The sequence below is a fragment of the Diplotaxodon limnothrissa genome, linkage group LG14 (assembly GCF_057381915.1).
Source record: "Diplotaxodon limnothrissa isolate DT_005_m linkage group LG14, D_limnothrissa_male_GT1.1, whole genome shotgun sequence".
Taxonomy (NCBI): Eukaryota; Metazoa; Chordata; class Actinopteri; order Cichliformes; family Cichlidae; genus Diplotaxodon; species Diplotaxodon limnothrissa.
This window is the reverse complement of record NC_140609.1, coordinates 40875055-40895491: the sequence shown is the minus strand read 5'-3', so window position 1 is coordinate 40895491 and position 20437 is coordinate 40875055. Positions and strand designations below refer to the sequence as shown.

The 20437-nt window shown below is 43.7% G+C and overlaps 1 protein-coding gene across 4 annotated transcripts in view; it reads right to left on the bottom strand.

The window, feature by feature from the left end:
- The window catches only part of ltbp4 (latent transforming growth factor beta binding protein 4), a 35176-nt gene extending 14943 nt beyond the window's left edge, over window positions 1–20233 (bottom strand). For 2 of the 4 annotated variants that reach the window (XM_085371352.1, XM_085371353.1), the window contains exons 1-10: window positions 19843–20233; window positions 11400–11645; window positions 11001–11074; window positions 8888–9064; window positions 8134–8236; window positions 5901–5960; window positions 4524–4646; window positions 2129–2305; window positions 1897–2034; window positions 1136–1411 (exon numbers count right to left, since the gene is read on the bottom strand). In XM_085371352.1, the coding sequence (XP_085227478.1) occupies window positions 1136–1411; window positions 1897–2034; window positions 2129–2305; window positions 4524–4646; window positions 5901–5960; window positions 8134–8236; window positions 8888–9064; window positions 11001–11074; window positions 11400–11645; window positions 19843–20119 (1651 nt within the window). In that variant the 5' untranslated portion in view covers window positions 20120–20233. The remainder of the gene's footprint in view (window positions 1–1135; window positions 1412–1896; window positions 2035–2128; window positions 2306–4523; window positions 4647–5900; window positions 5961–8133; window positions 8237–8887; window positions 9065–11000; window positions 11075–11399; window positions 11646–19842) is intronic. The other 2 variants (XM_085371354.1, XM_085371355.1) reach the window with 2 other exon arrangements.
- Window positions 20234–20437: the final 204 nt, after the last annotated feature.

Genomic DNA, 20437 nt, shown 5'->3' with positions numbered 1-20437 from the left:
CATTTAGAATAAAACACATAATAGAACAACGACACAATGAAGAACAATAAAACAAAAGCACAAGATAAAATGAACAAAGTAGGTTCACAGTGAATATGCAGATTTGAACAGATGGGTTTTGAGTTGAGATTTAAACTGAGGGAGAACCAGTGTTTCTTATATCTGGGGGCAGAGAGCTCCACAGCCTGGGAGCAGAGCAGCTGAAAGCTCTGCTTCCCATGGTGGTGAGGTGGGAAGAAGGCACAGCAAGCTGGATAGAAGAAGAAGATCGAAGTGAGCGGGCAGAAGAGATCGTGCTTAACAGGTCAGAGAGGTAAGGAGGAGCAAGGTTATAAAGGGCCTTGAAGGTGAGCAGAAGTTTGTCTGAAATTTCACTGGGAGCCAGTGAAATTCCCCCAATTTTGGGGGGAGACCATGCAAGAGAAAATCACAGTAGTCAATGCGGGAGGTAACAAGATTGTGGACAAGAATGGACGTAGACTGGGTGGAAAGAGAAGGACGTAATCTGTTAATGTTGCGTAGATGGAAATAGGCAGAACGGGTGAGATTTATAGAAAAGTGAACTGTCTAGGTGACACCAAGGCTCTTAACCTGATGTGAAGGGAAAACTGTGGAGTTATCGATGGTGAGTGAGAAATGGTTCGCCTTCAGCAGGTTGGATTTAGTGCCAATAAGGAGGATTTCAGTTTTATCCTCATTAAGCTTAAGAAAATTAGAGCTGAACCAGGATTTTAATTTAGTGAGGCACTCTGTCAGGGAAGAAGGTGGGAGGGAGGAATCAGGTCTGCAGGAGAGATGCAGCTGGGTGTCGTCAGCAAAACTGTGAAAGTGAAGATCAAATTTGAAGAAAATATAAAAGTGCAATAATAAAAAACAGAGGCAGAGCCAACTCACAGTGTTCGATGCTTTTATATGCTGCAGGTTGTTGTAAATCATGTTGTGTTCATGTTTGTGCAAACGTGTGTGAAAAGGCTTCTTTAACATAACCCAACAGCTCTTTAGTGCCAAACGAGGATTCTGCTCTAAATCTGACCTCAGATGTCCTGAAACCGTCTCACTGTCTGTAAAGTTGAAGTAAAACTGTTGCTGGTGTTTATCGATGATTCCGACAAATAAAACGTCGCTGTTTTGCTACCTTGGCTCCCGGCGGACGGAGGCTGAGGTCTCAGTTGTGTTGAATCAGGTCGGCTCTGCGAAGGCCGGGTTCTGCCCTGGGTGGCCGAGGTACCAGCACTGCCAGGCTGCACAGGCCTGGAGGAGGACGAGGAGGAGGAGGAGGCGGGAAAGCCTGTGCCTGGCTGGGGCTTAGGTTGGGGAGGACTGGGTCTGGTCCCAGCTCCTGTGGCACCGGAGGTACTCGCTCCACCAGAGGGAGGGGGTTTCAGTAGAGACCCGGACCCTGAAACAGGACCTGCAGGGGGGGACTCAGGCTCATCACACTGACTAACACATCCATCTTTGTTTAAATCGATCTGCAGGTGTAATCTTAATCAACCAGGGATTTTTTTAATCCTAAAAAAACAAATAGTCTTCAAACAAGACTTAGAAACAACCAAAAACAAGAGTTCATCTGAAACAGAGTCAGAATGTAGCTGTAAATGCTGCAGTGTAACGGTGACAACATTAAATACGAGTTTAGGCTCAGTTTAAGAGGAGCTCAGTCTGTCAGCAGCTGCTGTTTCATTTATTAACGTCATTAATAGGAAAACTGGTTGTCAGGCAGGCTGTGAACCGTTCGTAGACGATAACTTGTGTCAACTTTAAAGTTTTTAATGCTGTCATAATTTATTATTATTATTATTGTTATTATTGATCATTAAGGTGGAGCAGACCCAACACTCCCATGACAGAAGCATGAGCAGCCGGTGTGCAGGATGCTGTGTGCTCAGCAGGTACCCTGGTTGTCCTTGTTGCTGCCGTTTACCAGCACAGCTCTGCCGCCCCCTTCCGGTTCGCTGACTCTCTGGTTGAATTTAAGAGTTGAAGGCGAGTATTGGTAACCAGGACCAGCGGGACAGATCTCCTTAAAGGCCACTGAAGGAGGAGATGGAGGGAAGAGAGAGGACACACCTGAAAATTCACCTGAAACCAAATAAGCTCAGTCGTGACGTCGTCCTCCTGAACCTACCTGAACCGAAGTACGGACACCTCTGGCAGTCGGGTCCCCAGGCTTTGCCGACCCGGCTGCAGCAGCAGATCTGCTTGGTGATGCTTTTGAGAATAGGCAGGGAGCAGGAGGACGGACCCAGACCTGAACCCAGGACCCGGTAACACTGACCCTTCTCCTCAGAAATGACACTCTGGGCTGAGGAGGACACACAGGAAGGAGGGCGACTCGTTACACAGATGATCCACCCGAAGCTCGGCCGGGACCTGAAGCAGAGCGCTGCATGCAGAACAAGTACATGCTGTACCCCGACCCGCTCGGTTTAAATGACACAGGAAGGGATTCAACACAGACGTGGCAGGTGATGCAGGAACAGGAAGCTTTCCGACGACACAGAACATCAGCAGGCCGTGTCAACAGATCTAAATTCAGATGGAAATTTAACCACCTGCAGACACAGATTCACAACGATTTCAACCTCAGTAACCTCCCATGCAAACATCTGGCTCATGGCTTCTATCAAAGAGGACACGAGTGTTGGCACCGCTCTGATATAAAGATGGGCGCAAATTCTGGGTCTGAAAAATGAAACCGACACTGAAGTGCTCCAAAGCTGCATTCTCTCTACTGACCAGCAGGGGGCAACTCCTCAAAACGAGTAGATGAGCACGAAGCGTTCCTTCCTAACCAAGACAGTTAGGTTAGGAAGCTTCATCCATGCCTGCTAGTTAGTGTTCAGCAACATCCAAGTAAAATCCAAGAATTTCACTCATTGAAACTGGAGCTCTGATTCGTGGACAGGTTGTTACTACAGTAACCTCGCAGCAAGTCACATGATGTCATGATGTCATTTAAAATGCTCCAAAAGGCTCCAACAGCACAAACACGGTCCAGAAGTCCAGTTCAGGTGAAGCTAGCAGACAGCTACTGACACCTGTGCCACCATCCACCTGCCAGTCAAATAGGCCACGCCCCTAATAATGCACACTGTAAGCCTCAACATTATCCAAACAGGTGAGTTGTGCAAACATTCTTGTTATGAAGGAGAAAATTATCTGTAAAAACCAAACAGTTTATCAGTGTATCAGGCTGTAAACGTGTTTATTTCTGCTCTAAAGCTTCAACATGTGAGTCTGACTGACTCACTGCTGCCTCTGCTGGACGTCAGAGGAACTGCAGCTTCATTTGCTTCAGTGTTGGCTTCATTTTTATTCTGCTTTATTTCTTTTATAGGAAACAGACTCTAGATTGTGGGGAGGGAGCTGCTCCGAGGTGATAACTCAGCCCAGTAAGCGCAGGTTAAAACACAAACAGGAAGTAGAACAATAGAAAAAGCACAGCCACTTTGCTGCTTGTCCAAGTCCGTGTGGATGTCAAACAAAAAACCTTCAATTTGACAAAACAATAATTTGGATATAAAAAATATTTCCAGGAAAGGAAAGAGACCAAACACAGACACACTGTTAAAAAAAAGTAAAGCTTTGATTAGAGCGCTGTCATCAGTTACCGGGTAGACCAGCATCCTGAAGCTCCTCCTCCTCTGATTCACTGAATGCCGGTCGGAATAAGCAGAGCACCGGTCAGGCTTCATACAAACCATCTGAGCACTGAACCTCTCCCTCATGTTCCCCAAAGAACAACGAGCAGAACAAAGATTTAAAGTTGACCTTTAAAAACACAGAAGTCCTCTCATTATTCCTGCTGAAGGTCTGAGCCACAGTCCGACGAATCTCATCTTCAGATTTTCAGAAAAGCTCAGAGTAAATCAACAATTCTTTGTAAGAAAAATTGTGTTTAGAACATCTTTAAACTTACAGAAATGCTGTATTAGCCCAGTGTAACTTTAATACCTGAGTGGCTGTTTGAAGTTGAAATCAGCCAACACTGTGTAGCTTGTCTAATAAACTACACAGACACTGTAGTAATAATTTGTCCTGTGTTATATTATTTTATCAATTTCAGTTTGCAGGTTGTCTGTGCGTCCTAGACCGGGTTTGTGAGTAGACTCCTGTGGTATCAAAGTGAAAATCTTAAGTGACATCATTACACTCGCCAGTCCAGCCTTTTACACCTTAACACAAAAATGGCTGTGATGCTTTTGAACAGAACCTAAAGTTAAAGCTGAAAGTCTGCAGTGCAGTTGCTGAGGTGGCGCAGGGAGCCAAATCCTCACTGCCCACTGTGTTACAGCTATAGTAGAAATTAGAGTTATTTCCAGCTGTGCAGCAGCTTCAGCTTTTCTGTACTTTGATGTGCTGCACAGCTAAACTTTGAGAGAGACGAGCCAACCAAAGTCCAGGAGAAACTTGGAGAGCTCAGATGGATTCAGGAAGTCCTGACAGGAGTCGGCATCATTCCTCATTTCATTCCCAAGCCGGCGGCGGCGGCAGCGTGCATGTAAATGTGCGTTACTTACAGATGCAGATTCCATGTGAGGCGTCGAGGATGAACCCCAGCCTGCACACGCAGCTATAGCTCCCCCTGGTGTTCACACAGATGCCGTTCTCACACAGCCCCGGCTGCAGGCACTCATTCACGTCTACACACACACACAAACACTTCAGGCTTTTCTCAGCTGTCAAAGCGATCCGACGTCAAACGTCCTCTAAGACACCGTTTATTTACTAACGCCCGGATCCCGAGTGGGCTCATCAGAAAACTGATAAACTTTTTAAAGATGGATCAGTCCTCTGGTCGTAAATAAAGAAATCCATTGCATAGGAAACATGGAGACTTTAAACAAATAGTCAGATGAAGATTTCTTTATCTTGGAAGCAGTTCAGAAGGAAAGCTGAAGATCTTACATTTGGTAGCTGACAGTTCGTTGGTATTATCTTTATGTTAATTCTGATCGATGTCACTTTTGTTCACGCAGTAAATATGTTTTTTATCGCTAATGTCTAAACAGACTGGAATATGAAGGAAACCAATAAGAAGAAAATCAGAGGAAAACAGGGCACCTTTTATAAACTTCTGACTTTAAAAGCAGTTACGACAGTTAGTTATGATTTTTTCTCCAAGAAATCTGTGTGTCGAGCTAAAGAGATTAATGACATCTGTGACCATGGCAGAGTAACTGTCCATGGCTGAATCATCACACTGAAGCCATTAATGCTAATATCAGCCTGTAGAACTACAGTCTAAGGTTAAATTAGGCAGTTAAACCTTTAATTGTTACAGCTCAGATTAAACACTGCAGTTTTGGTTTCTTTCTACTAAAACTTTCTGATAAAATGTTGGTGGAAGAAGTTTTAGTTCCCTTTGCAAAGATGAACAAAGCTCAGTATAAAATAGATTAAATAAGGATTATTTTACATATTAATTCGTCAAAAGCAGCCACTGTAGTGTTGTTATTCCTGGATTTATTTGTAGTTTGATGACACATATCTGCAAATGACCACATATTGATCCGATCTTGTCCTATGATAAGATTATGCCGTGTCATCGGCATAGTATTGTAACTGACCAGGGCTGCTCTGAGTATTTTTTGTACAAGTTTTGAAAACAGGAAGGCATATCTGCTAATTATTCCTTTATGTAATATTTTCATAACAATTATTCAGGCACTACGTTAAGCTGTCAGCCAATCCCGTGAAAACGTTAATTTTACCAGCATTGCTTCTTCTGCTGTGAGTGGATGGACCTGCGTACTGATCTGTTTTTCATTTAACAACAGAAGTTCACATTTAGGAAATGAAAAGAAAGAACCTTCTCCGATTGATCGTTTAGTTTCTCTGTTGTTTAAAGAACAGAATATTTCCACCGCCTGTACGATTACAACCGCCAAACTCACCGACGCACTGCGTTCCATTGGCTCGCTCAAACCCAATTGGACAGCTGGCATCGCTCTGACCTAACAATGATCAATAACCAAATACACGCTGATCAATCACCAATTCTTGTGGAATAATTATCTGATCACATACTTATATTTAATGTTTGCTAGGAGAGAACACAAAACACAGTTCTGCACTGTTTCTAAGAAATATATTACAAATTAAATTATTTATAAGAAAAAGGTTGTAAGATGTACCACCGTGCTGCCTAATGTAAGATTAGGCAGCACGGTGGTACGGTGGTTAGCACTGTTGCTGCACAGCAAGAAGGTCCTGAGTTCAATTCCACCATCAGGCCGGGGTCTTTCTGTGTGGAGTTTGCATGTTCTCCCCGTGTTTGCGTGGGTTCCCTCCGGGTACTCTGGCTTCCTCCCACCGTCCAAAGACATGCAGTTTGTGGGGATAGGTTAATTGGATAATCCAAATTGCCACTAGGTGTGAATGTGCGAGTGAATGTGAGCACGAATGGTTGTTTGTCCCTGTGTGTTGGCCCTGCGACAGACTGGCGACCTGTCCAAGGTGTACCCCGCCTCTCGCCCTATGACAGCTGGGATAGGCTCCAGCGCCCCCCGCGACCCTGAAAAGGATAAGCGGAAGCAAATGGATGGATGGAGGTTGTAAGATGAACTCCCCAGAGTTTGTTACATTAAAGTCAAATTAGGTCAAACAGAAACACCAGGGGGCGCCATCACAAAGCCAAAGCTATAAACCAGGGGTGCCGAACTCGAGGGCCGATGTCCTGCAGGTTTTAGATCTCACCCTGGGTCAGTTCATTACCAGGAATCTGGAGAACTTCAAGACTTGTTGAGGAGGCCATTTAAATAAACCGTGTTGGATCAAGGACACATCTAAAACCTGCAGGACACCGGCCCTCGAGGCCTGGAATTCGACACCTGTGCTATAAACAGCTTTTTAAAGATCTTCTGGTCACTTTTAATGAACCATGACAAACATCAAAAATCGTACCAGTTGTGTGTGTGTGCGCGCGCATCCAGGCCCTCTTTTCTGTTCTTTAAAGGTGTATGCCGTCATTCTTTACAGGCTGGTGTGAAGCTGGATGCCAGCAGTTGAGCTAACATGATTTCCTGAGTGTGTGTGTGTGTTTGTAAAGCCTACAGTCCCACAGTTGCATTCCTTTACTGTTAGTCAGCTCTAAAAGAACAAGGAAGCCCGATTACTTACTGTGTGTGTGTGTATGCATCTATGCTTGTGAGGACACACTGCTGGGTTCTCACTTTGAGGCAGACCTTGGGAGGCCTGTTAAATGGTTTGGACCTGATTCGAGTTCAGTGTTGAAATCATGATGTTTGAGTTACGGAACCTCAGAAGGCATGTATTAACTACGGTCCCCACAAAGACAGATGAACAAATGTGAGTGTGTGTGTGTGATGAAGTCCAATAGTTACATAAGCAGCTACTGGTGAAATATTTCCCAAATATTAAAGTCATGAAGTAGCAGACCCTCACTCACAGAAAAAGTGTTAGTATAACTGTGCTAGTCTAGGTATCTTTGTGAGGACCTCTATAAATTCAAGCCTAAGTGAGGACATTAGTGAATAGTGAGGACTTCTTCTCTTGCAGAAAAAAGGAGAGCTTTCGAAAGACCTCTTTTATGACACCTTTGCTTGCTGACCCTAAACCGCTAAATCAAACCGGTGTAATGCTGCAGCAACACGTGACTTTACATAGCATGTGGCCATCAGCTTTTCACATGAATGTTGGTTTCAAACTCCACTGCTGGCCCCTCACTCTGCCACCTTTCTACCTTTTACAGAAAAAGGCGAGGAGGAATAACAGTGCATTGTTTTAATATTGATGGGTCATTTTCTTTTGATATAAAACACTGCAATGACCACCAGCATGAAACAGATGTCATACTATAATATTCTTGCTTGGACCAGGGAGTGTAAAGGAAGAGTTAGTCAAACCTTCAACAGTGCACATCTGGGTTTACTGTACAGGGATAAAGTTAGCTATGGGAACTTCTCCCGTGTGTCTCAGTTTAATTACCAGAAGGTTTTGGGGCCTAATTTAATGTCTAAAGCAATAATAAAATGTCAGACATATAAAAGTCTTCAAAGTTTTCTGACTGACCACAGTGAGGTCACTCAAGGTAGGTTATGGAAGCCTGAGTGGACCACACAGTGTGTTATGTTGTGTTATACGAGTATTGTGTGTACTTTTGTATACCTGTGATCTCAGGACAGATGACACAGTCATCGATGCCCCAGGCCTTTCCGATCCCTCTGCAGCACATTTCCTTGCTCCGAAGGCCAGGAAGAGGAGAGCTGCACTAAAAACAAACACAGTCCAGGATAAATCTGATGGACCGCAGCCATGCTAACATCTATCAGGCTGGACTTTCATCAAAACAAGACACAACAATATGCATCGTGTAGCAATGGGATAATTTAAGGACTTGTTTGTCATTTTAAAGGATGTAGGACCATGTGTTCGCATTTTCTGCTTTTTGTAATCACATTAAAGTTGATCTATTCAGTATTTCCTTACTTCCTGTCATATGTCTCCTAACACAGTGATAACTCGCCAAATGATGAGGTGTATATGTACAAGTAATCCCTGTGTGCCAAAAGCTCAGCTTTCAGATTGCTTTAAACACTCAGTTTCAGACTGTTTGTTCTACTCTTGGATCCCTATGATGTCATAGACAGCACTTATCCCTAACATGGGTTCAAGGTCATGCTGACTTTGCAATCCAGCAGTGACAGAAAAAAAACAGCCTATGTGGGGTAAAAAGTGCCGAAAAGGTTGTTTTTTTTGTTTGATGTGACAGAACACAGTAATTATCCACCTGACAGTCGTAGAAATCTCCAAACATGGAACATTGAACAAAATCCATGTTAATGGGTAAAAACTAAGTTCTCCTTTGAAAACCTGCTGGTAAATGTCAGGTGGTATTTTGTGTTCATATTTTGCCACTCACCTGTCCGTCTTGAACCTCTCTGAAGCAGTACTTAAAGCCGGACTGCTGGGTGTAGACGCTGTCCCCTCTCACAGTCTGGGCCAGGACTCTGCTGCCAGCAGGAGCCGGAGCACCTGCTGACCCTGAGGAGGAGGAGGAGGAAGAGAGCGTCCGCAGGGTGGGAGTGAATCCAGACACCTGGAACAAGAAGATTCAACTTACCTACGAGCAAGTGAATGCAAAAGACTACAGGCACATTCAATGAAAGGGTTAAAAATAAATGAATAAATTACATTAAACTTGATCTGTGGTTAAATTTTAAAACTCCTGCAAGAAATTAAGACGACTGTTTAGATGTGCGTCTGTCAGTCGAACCTTGGATACAGGAGGAACAATGTGGTTTCGTCCTGGTCGTGGAGCTCCCAAGGATACTGCACAGGAATTTGCCCACCAGTCTATATGTTCTTTGTGGATTTGAAGAAGGCGTTCGACTGTGTGGGATTCCTGTGGGAGTTGCTTCGGGAGTATGGGGTGTCTAGCCCATTGCTATGGGCCATTTGATCGTTATACAACCTTTGCAAAAGCTTGGTCTGCATAGCCGGCAATAAGTCTGACTTATTCCTGGTGGGTGATGGACTCCGCCAGGGCTGCCCTTTGTCACAGCTGATGGCCTCCAGCTCGCACTGGAGCAGTTCCCAACAGAGTGTTAAGCAGCGGGAATGAAAATCAGCACCTCCAAATCTGAGGCCATGGTCCTCAAAAGGGTGGAGTGCCCACTCCGGGTCAGGGACGAGTTCCTGCCCCAAGTGAAGCAGTTTAATAATAATAATAGTGAATTGCATTTAGCGCTTTTCGAAACCCTCAAAGCGCTTTACAATGCCACTATTCATTCACTCTCACATTCACACACTGGTGGAGGCAGCTACAGTTGTAGCCACAGCTGCCCTGGGGCAGACTGACAGAGGCGAGGCTGCCATATCGCACCATCGGCCCCTCTGGCCAACACCACTAGGCGGCAGGTGAAGTGTCTTGCCCAAGGACACAACGACGGAAACTGTCCGAGCTTGGGCTCGAACCGGCAACCTTCCGATTACAAGATGAACTGCCAACTCTTGAGCCACAATCGCCCTGTTTAAGTATCTCGATGTCTTGTTCGAATGATGCGAGAAGTGAGCGGGAGATCAACAGACGGATTGGTGCTCTGGCTGGTCACGAGCTGTGGGTAGTGACCGAAAGAACGGGATCACAGATACAAGCGGCGGAAATGGCTGGCCTCTCCCTTAGAGATAGGGTGAGAGGTTCTGCCATCCCGGAGGGGCTCAGAGTAGAGCTGCTGCTGCTCCACATCGAAAGGAGCCAGTTGAGGTGGTTCAGGCATCTGACAAGAATGCCTCCTGGGCGCCTCCTGGGCGAGGTGTCCAGGCATGTCCCACCCCTCCAGGGCAGACCCAGGACACGGAGAGATTATATCTCTTGGCTGGCCTGAGAAGGCTTCGGTGTTCCCCCGGAGTAGCTGGAGGAGGTACTTAGGCTGCTTGCCAAACGACATGGCCCCGGATAAACGGAAGAAGGTTGATGGATTTAGATGTTTTTAAAGAACTTCCAAGAAATTTTTTTTAAATAACTAAAGAATTCTATATTTAAGAAAACAATTGTTTCAAATAAAATCAAAGATTTAAATGATAAAAAAATAAATTATATATAGATGTAATATAATTCTTATTAATTATTAAAAATGTAATAAAAGATCATTAAAAGATTTAAAAATTCCAATTGTAAAATTTATTGATTATTAATAACATGTAAAATAATAAATCTAAGAACAAAACAAAAGAATATGTGGAAATATAAAAATATGTAAAAACATATGACATAAATGCCAAAACTGAATATTAATGTTTATGAAATATCTACAAAATAAAAAGCTTGTAAAACCTCGATAACTGTGAGAGAATATTATTTAAATGCCTGTGGCCAGTAATAAACAAAGATATTTACAAAACTATAAGAATGTAAAAATACAAAAAACGAAACAGCTGTTCTTTGTTTTATCAACAGCTTGAACAAAACGTTTATCATCACATGATGACTGACAGTTTAATCGTCCAATCAGAGGAGCTGTTAATGTTCTTACCTTCACCTGGTGGACCTTCACGTTGGCCTCAGGGGGGTGCTGAACTCTGACCTTCACCATGGGCCCGCTGGGGGCTGCACGTGAGTGTGAACATTAAAGGATAACTGCAGTGAGGCACCATTCACAATAGCAACAAATTACCAATGGAAGCCCGAAGCTGCCAAAAATGTATCAACTAAATGACCAATGACAAACAAATAAAGATATTATTACATATAAACATAATAATGTCAGAACAAAACTGAGCAAACTACAACCGAAATAAATAAAAATCTGTAAAATATTGAGATATCAAGAAATATTTTAAAAAATTCTATATTTCTAAACTCCAAAGAGTTACACAAAAACGTCATAGCCACCCATCGACACAGTTGGGGTTAAAGGTCACAGGTCGCTTACCTCCAGCAGTCATCGCCTCTGCGTCCCGTCCTAGCGGCAGCAGGAACTCAGACCGAACCAGCTCCTGATTGGATGCCATGGCAGAGAGGAGAACCGGCTTGACGATCTCATTGGTGGAGAAGGCTGCAGAGGAGTCTGTGGGTGTGACGGGGATCTGGCAGAACTTCCCGGTGAAGTTTGGCGAACACAGGCAACGGTCCTTCTGCAGACAGACTCCGCCGTTCTTACAGAGCAGAGGACAGAGGACTGCGGGAGGCAAACAAACCTGCTTACTTATCTATTCAGTAAATAAATACCATCATAGGTTCATGATTCCTGTAAGCTGTTTACAGAACAACAGCAGTAAAATCTGTCAAATTAGGAAGAGCTCACACACAGGCTAAGGATTGAAATAAAAAATAAAGTACCAAAAGCTTCAGTTCCTTTAATGAACAGCAGAGGCAGCAGTGAGTCAGTCCCCATAGACTGCCATGTTAAAATAACACCTCTACGCTGGGAGGATGCTCGTATTAATTGTATTAAAGCTTAAAGTTGAATAATTGAGGGCGTGGCCTCTTTGCCCAACAGGTGGATGGTGACACAGGTGGCTGTAGCTGCTAGCTGTCTGCTAGGCTTCACCTGAGCTGGACCTCTGGACTATGTTTGTGCTGTTGGAGCTTTTTGGAGCATCTTTAATGACATCATCTGACCAATAATATGAAATAATTCGTCATTTTCTACATCAGTCTTTGATTACTGAAGTAACCAGGAGACAGAAGTTTCCAGAAGAAATCTGATCGTGTGAGTTTAATGAGCCTGCTGCTCTGTCTCCTGGGGGTACCATCTGGACCAATCTGGGAACAACAGAAGAAGCATTTTAAGAAATGATTGGTGATATGTGGGTCTGAACAAAGCTAACTGCTACAATGGGATAGCAGGCTCCACCCACTTCCTGCATGCTGTATGAGCTCAGCCTCAGGACGCTGGTGTACAGTTACCCAGAGTTCAGCTGCTGCTAATTAACTGATACACAAAGGCCTTAGCACTGCAGCCATGACCTTTCTGGTCTTCAACCTGCCAGTTTGAGTCTAAACACCAAAGCTAGTCCTGTTCCCTCCCCACAAAAACACAAATGCCATCGCCCTGTGATCTGACAAAGTGATTGCTGAGGGTGATTCTGCACTTACAGCTGTAATTCAGGCACCCGACACTGTCATCTCTGTTTGATGAGTTCAGGTTTAAAAACAGACATCGGTAGATGTTTCATATGTTCAGTTTCTTTCTTTTTAACTGTAACCACTGAATGGTTATTTTCAACTCATTTGCAGTATTGGAAATTAAGACTTCTTCAACATAACCTTTTATAATCCACAGGCAGTACCTTTTCAGCCCCCGGGGGAGTCTAGCGCTAAAACATAGACGATATAAAAGATGAATGTTGTTACTGTGACGTCCTGTTCTGAAGTTAAGCGTTTTCACCATTTACAGTGTTTTGACGAGTGAGGGGAAGCTCTGACCTCTTTTCTGGCACTTGAAATGAGCAAAATTTAAAAAATGGACTTTCTGTTTTATTGCATATAACCTGCGATGACTGAGCTCATAAACCCATCAGGAAAATGTTTACAGAGCTCGGGGCTGGGGCTGTTTTTCCATAGGCTTGCAGAGGAACTCTTGAATCGGATCAAACTCGTGTTTGAACTTCAGTAAAAAGATGAACGACTTCCACTGCTGACGCTCCGTGTGCGCCCGTGTCCACGCCCTCACAGTGTGCGTGTAGTCCTGTTTGTTGATGTTACTCTATCACGCACACACACACGCACGCACACAGCACTGCTGCGTGTGTTGCTGTAAACACAGTTATCATGCTGGACATCAAACCACAGATGGACCACATCAACACAAACACACTTGGAGAGTTTGGACGACGTTCCTGGGGCAAAGCTGAGAAAAGACAGAGCGAGTGTGGGGGATTACACTGATGAAATACTGTAAACACTGAAAAACTGATGGAGAGAATAAACAGAGACAAACATGAAAAATCTATGAGATGAACTTTGATTTTGCCCGTCCCCATTGGCCAATGTCTGGAAGCCTGCCGAGAGGCAGCACCTGGAGGCTTTGAGCTGTAGCTGTACTTTATCCTGTGTCTGTGAGGAAGTTTAAAAAATGTAGGGTGCCAAGTATTCACAGCTTCGGGCTCACATTTTATATCTTTAACGAATGATCTGAAAGTCTGGTCAGGTTTAATCTGAAAATCTGAACGTCACAAAACATCATCAAACACACTCCAACCCAAAGCCACAAAAGAGCAAAGACTAACACTGATTTAGTTTAGCTCACACACAGCACTGCAGCTCACTAATGACTCAGTCACACTAAGATAAACATGAGACAGTCACCTCCTGAAGACTAGTGAAAGTTGGTGTGTGCCCAGTCATTGCATGGAATATTTTCAAATCAAATCACTTTTACTGTCACATCACAGTGCAAGCTTTACAAACAACAGAGGTGTGCAAAACACAAGAAACATAAGAAACAAAAAAATATAAGAGCAGGAATGTGGGAATTTTAAGGATAAATATATGTACAAATATAAGAATTCACTCAGCAACCATTTGGAAGTAGTTGAATTGACCAACCTGGACTGACTGAGACAGACAGACTGACTCCATCTTAGTCCCTTTTTATCAGCGTGTCGATCAGCGTGTCATTATCCGGTCTTTCAGTGATGATGTATGAATCCTGCTTCCGGGTCCAAACTACTCTGCGTTTATTATGGCTGTTGTGTTTTTCACATGTTTTAATGCTTTGTATCTTGTTCTATTTAATCTGAACAAGCCCCTAAAAACAGTCAGTGATCACTGTCGGCCTCTCTGTTCATTTTAAAGCTCAGTTTTTAAACCTTACGATGTAGCTACAGCCCAGCCCATGCAGCAGTATATGAATGACTAACCTCGTATTGTGGATGGATTATCTCAGTTGTTCTCCTGACTGAAGTTTGGTCCTTTTACAGCATCCTGCCATGCGATTACATTTGTTCCTGACCATCGGGAACCCTCAAGTTAACTTTTATCGAGTGGAAAAAAGTTAGCGTTCATCCTCCAGCTTCAGTGAGTTTATGCTATGCTAACATAGCTGTGTAGCTAGCGATCACATAACACATCATTATATAGCAGCTAGCCCAACTTCAGTAACCCTACAAACGTCACTGCTGTTTAGTTTTCTCTCTTCTTTATGTTGGAAGTGATAGCAGAGCTGTACGTTTGAATTCTTTCAGAAATCTCTCAGTCAGAACATGCTATATCATGTTTAGGTGGAAGCTAGCGAGCTAACTTCCTGCTAACTTCTAACTCTGTTAAACTTCATGAATTCTGTTTTCATGGATGCCTGGATGTTAAACTTTATTGTTACACCTGGTAAAGCAGCAACGCTGATGCAGACCTGGTCAAAGCACCAATTTGAAAGGCAACAAGATCACAAGTTCACCACACGTGGTTGCAGTAACTGTGGTTGTGCCATTGCCTACATACACTATTTAGCACCCCTGTGTGAGTGTAACATTCACGGTCACTGGTGTCTTTACAGGTTTTAAGGAGGTTACCCACAGAACCTTTACGTCTAATGCAAAGCGCACATCTCCGTGTTTTTCAGTTATGGAAACTCGGTACATCTGCCCTCAGATAGGACTTCAAAACCAGGAGCTTTCTAAAAATGTTGCACTTATGATATAAATGTGAAAAAAGAAGGAAGAAAACAACAATAGCATGTGTGGTTTCCTGCCACACCGCAGTGACCGTGACCGTCACCTCCAGCAACTCCCACAGCTCACACTCAGCTTGTTTTTTCCTGACCCGCAATCCGAATTTATCACTGAACAACAGATACGACTGTGAGACGCAGCAAACCGCACATGCACAAACTCTCCCTGACAGTTCAGCAGCTAATTTAGTCAGCTCCTGCTAGCCTGGTGGATTTACTTGAAGAAGTGTGATTAAAAGTAGCTGAGGAATCTGCCAGCCCCCACCCGTGGATGTGCAGACAGCCGTCATCGGGTTATTGGGATATGGAGGAAAAACTTCAAAATGTTAAGAGTCTCAGGAAGATTTTCTCCTCTTTATGGAGGCTTTTGTTGCTTTCTGTTTTGGTTACCCAGTTACAGTCCAGTTCCTGTAATAGACTTAAATTACCCGAACCCCACAAGGAATACATTATCCCCCACCTCGCTCTGTAATGTTAATCCTGTCCAAATGGAATGACATCCATGCTAGCAGCTCTGAGAAGTTGCTCTGAAATGTTAATATTTAGTTTATTTAGTAGAATTTCTATTGCTTTGGTTTGTATGTTTTGACAGATAACATCTCCCATGATTTCCTTTACATTCGTGTGCTTCTCTGTTTTGATTGTTAGTCTGTATGTAAAGCGAGAGAGGCTGATGGGGGGAACAGCTGTTTGGACAGGGGGATTAACCTCTGACCCTATGATGTCACCACCTCCTCCCTTGTGTTTGTGTGTGTTTGTGTGTGTTTGTGTGTGTTTGTGTGTGTTGCTGTCCAGTCTTACCTCACTGCCTGTTTAAACATTCACACATCACCAGCAAAATATCCTGGGCACATGTGTGTGTGTGTGTGTGTGTGTGTGTGTGTGTGTGTGTGTGTGTGTGTGTGTGTGTGTGTGCGCATGTTCCTGTCTAGCTATCTTTGTGAGCACCGAAATCTGCATTCTACTATACTTGTGAGAACCAACAGTGACTTGTGAGGACACACTCACCGGTCCTCACAAGTTTGAAAATGTGGTTTTAGTGTCAGGGTTACAATTAGGTCATGGTTAGGTTTAGGGTTAGGGTAAGGGGCTGGGAAATCATTATGTCAATGAAGGCCCTCACTAAGATAGCTGAACGGGGCTCTGTGTGTGTGTGTGTGTGTGTGTTACTGATGTTGTGAGGACAAAGAGCTGTAGTCCGCATACTGAGGACTTGACATCCTTATGACGACAAAAAGCAAAGCCCCCCCCCCCCCGTGACATAAGAGTTATATTGCTTGATTAAAACTTGGCTGAAAGTCACCATCAGGTTGGCTCTCCAACAAACTAAGTTACTATGATGTCCTCTGAAACACAGGGACGTGCGATGGGGCTATTTTTATGATCAATGAAAGCCATATGTCAGTGGTCACTCTTCTCCCTCTGCCCCTCTGATTCCTTTCCTTCTCTCCAGATGTAGCACTTGTTGCACAAATATCCAGAAAACCAGCAAACAGCCATCGGTATTCATCAACATGAAAATACGATGGCGCAAACTCTTCAAACCATCAATGAGGGTAAAATAAAAAGACCCTTGTGGAAAACCCTTTTCTAAACCAAGGCCTTTAAAGGCCTTTAAAGCATAAAACAGAGGTAGGAACAACTACACATCTGCAGGTGTACACCCCCCACCACCTCCTGCTCTGCAGAGGAGGATTTATGGTTTACTGACCTACAAATAGTCACAGACAGCTATCACTGTTAACCTTTAGTGCAAACAGACTGCCACTTCCTGAGTTTAGTGTTTGAGGCAGCAGCTCTTTCTAAGAAATTTAGGTATGGTGCTGAAAGTTGCCAGGGAAACACCTGGAAAGAAACCATGCTTGGTTAAAAAAATAAATAAATAAATAAAATCAAGAGCAAACACTTTCCACCCCTCAAGACAGCGTGGAGAGAATACAGGAATAAACAATAATGCTGAACTTTAAACACCTTTTCTAGACTGGTGAGATGAAAACTGGTGATGTTAGCCATGTAGCAACAGCTTATTACGTGAGCGAACTGATACAATTTACTGCAGACTCCTGGTCTCTTTTTCTAGTAGTTCAGAAAATATGGATGACTACAATCAAAGCATTGTCATTTTCTAATTTTGAGTCAGTCGCGCTCTGCAGGAATCTTGAGTATCTCATACAAAGGGCACCTGACTCTTGGGATCTGATAATCAGCAGATTGCGCTTCTCTTACACAGACACCAGTCCAGCGTTCACGACCTTTGCCTTAATAGCAGAGCATCTGCCCAAAGAGCTCATTGCATAAACAGGCTAATCTCAAACTAGAAAACATCCAAGTATGAACTTAATTACCGTTTGGTATTCAAATGGAGAGCAGCCATTACCAGCACCATGCTCAGTTTCACCGAAAAACACAAAACAGGAAACATCGGGGTAACTTTGCACTGCTGGAGACAGTGAAGTCAATAAATGATGGTGCTGAACTTCTAATAATGTTTACACTGATAAAATGAAAGCTGATAATGCTTTTGCATCAGCAGCCTGAAGAGGGAGCCAATGAGCCATTTGTTAAGACTGAAAACAATCAATTTATGGGATTAGCTCAATCAAAGCTTCAAAACTAACTGCCAAACAGTTAAATTAATACTGTAAATACTGCATTTTCTCTTGGTGTAATACCGGCTCAGATGAGGCCTTAAGCTTGTTGGTAAAATGCTGCCCCCTGCTGGGGAAGGTTTTAAAAAGTGCTCAATTTAAATTCGCAGATTATCTGGTAACATGTAGCTTCCACTCCTGAGAGGTTTTAACGGTCTGACTATGGAAAAGAATATTGAAATGTTTAATTTTTGATTAGTTTTGACCCTTTTCAAATCGTTCTGCTGTGAAATTTGGGATGAATTAAGATAAGCACTCAGCTTATCTCAGTGTGAGTTTGACTTCCAGTTCGAAGCCTTTTTTGTGGGGCTTTTCTGATCCAAGCAGATTAAATATGAATCATGGTAATTGCGATACAATTACAGTTGGAAATAATGTAACGAGTGATTGGTGATTAGATAAACTGCTGGCTTGTGTTTCGACCCACTAATTAAGTTTAAATTAAACAGCGCTGGACGCTCTGTGCTTTCGGCGAGAGCCCTGAGCTGTTTGACAGCTCCGACTCGCTGCCAGCAGGAACGATTAACACTCACTGACCAGGGATCAGATCAGACTATACAACTATTCACTGGCTGGGCTTCAGCCTCCCAACTCTGCCAACCATCAAAGAGCTGCAGGTCACATGACTCAGCTGGAGCAGCTTCACACGTGAAGCCTCATTGAGAGCGTGAAGATCAAATGTTCAGCGCAGGAGTTATTATCTCTAAATTTAGAAAAAAAAAAAAAAGGAGTTATTATCTCTGACGGGCTGGAATTTTCTTGAGCTCATTCGCTATAAATTTTGGTGTAAATCTCAGGTTTGAGCCTCTCATGTTACCTCAGATTCAAGTCCAAGAGTCCAATATCCGACTTTAGCAAAGTAAATCTAGGCAGAGATCATCTGACAACACTTACAGTAATTTATAAAGAATGTCCAGATTCCTCAAACAAAGAAGAAGAAGAAGAAGAAGAAACCCCAGCAGCATTAAGATAATAAAACACTCCTCGCTATTTATGGGCAACAAAACACAAAAACGGATGATACTGCCAGCAGTGGAGGACTCGGCTGGGACAGAAGAATTAAGCAGACCCATTAATAAAAGCTGCAGTTCCTTTAACATCCACAAGAGGCTGGTGTCAGCAGTGAGTCAGTTCCCGTAGACTCCCATTCAAAACTTTACAGCAAAACTAAACATGTTTACAGCCTGATGCACAATCTGTTAGGTGTGTAGATAATTTTGCCTTCATCACAACTGTACACAAAAAAATGTTTTTATAGCTCACCTGTTTAAACTGTATTAAGGCTTAAAATTTGTATTATTGGGGGCTCTTTGACTGACATGTGGCTGAGGCTGTTAGCGGTCTGCTCGGCTGCACCTCAGCTAACTGGAGTCCCTGAACTGGACCTTTGGACGTGTTTGTGCTGTCAGGGCCTTTGTTAATACTAATATGTGACCAATAACATGGCTGTTGTGAGGTTTATGGTTCAAAGCTAATGTAGCCTTTGGTGATTCACATGTCACGTGAAGCAGGTCAAAAACAACCCGCAGTAAAACTGCTGGTTCGTGTTTGTTCGGTGAGTGCTTGTTTTTTAGCTACAGAGGATTCTGCAGGACATTTGGACGCTGCCCATTTTAAATAAGAACATATTAATGACTCAAATGCGTTTTCACGACGTTTTCAGGGACATGAACGGGAAATTCTGCGTCTCAATTATTTTCATAAATAAAGGTTGCGTGGTCGCACAGCACCATCTCGTGGTCTGAACTGGGATTACATCAAGACCAGCTGGCCCTAACTCGACTTCAGCTGATATCTCTTCAACACAATACACGGATGTCGTGGACATAAAAGTTTGCTCACATCCTGCTGATCGCTTCACATCACTTCATACTGGAAGCTTTACACCAACTTCCAGCAGGAATTTAAATTTGAAGCAGATTTAAGACAAGCTGCACAAACCTGCACGTGTGCATTATTTACTGCACGCAAACATGGCAGTGAACCTGACACTGTCCCTCTCTGTGACAGAGTTATTTATTCACATGCAGGTCTTTAAAGTTAAAGCTTCAACTCACAGACTCTGAAGCCTGGTCCGTGAGAGCCGTCTCTCCTTCCTCCTCCTTCGCCGCCGCTGTACAGTGTCGTCACGTTGCCTCTCTCGCAGTAGTTGACACATCGGTCTTGGCTACAGCGCACCTTGCAGATGGTCGGCGTGAACATCACCTGGATCGTCTCTACTCCTCCCCCTCCTCTCACTCCTCCTCCTGCTGTCTGTCCATCGGCTGGCAGAAGGGAGGTGAAGAAGAAGATGAAGGAGCAGGACAGTGACAGGAAACAGCAGAGTCGCCGCATGTCGAGTGTTTGGAGTCAAAGTTTGCGAGTGTGATGCATCGCCAAAAAACTCCCAAACCTCGGCGCTCTGGCTCTGCCCCGCTTTCTCTCTTTCTTGCTCTGTGGTGGAGTGCGAACGAGCGTCGCAGGAAAAAAGGAGGGAAGGAAGGAAGAAGAAAACACGTTTCCCCCCTCCCCTCTCCCAGTTCGGTTTTTCCCTAAACACTCCTGAGTGAGAGAGCGAGCGAGCGAGCAGGAGAGAGAGAGGGGAGAGAGATAATTGAAAGCAGTGTGCAGGACTGGGCTCCGATCCAAACAAAATGTTTAGCGGGGATCTGG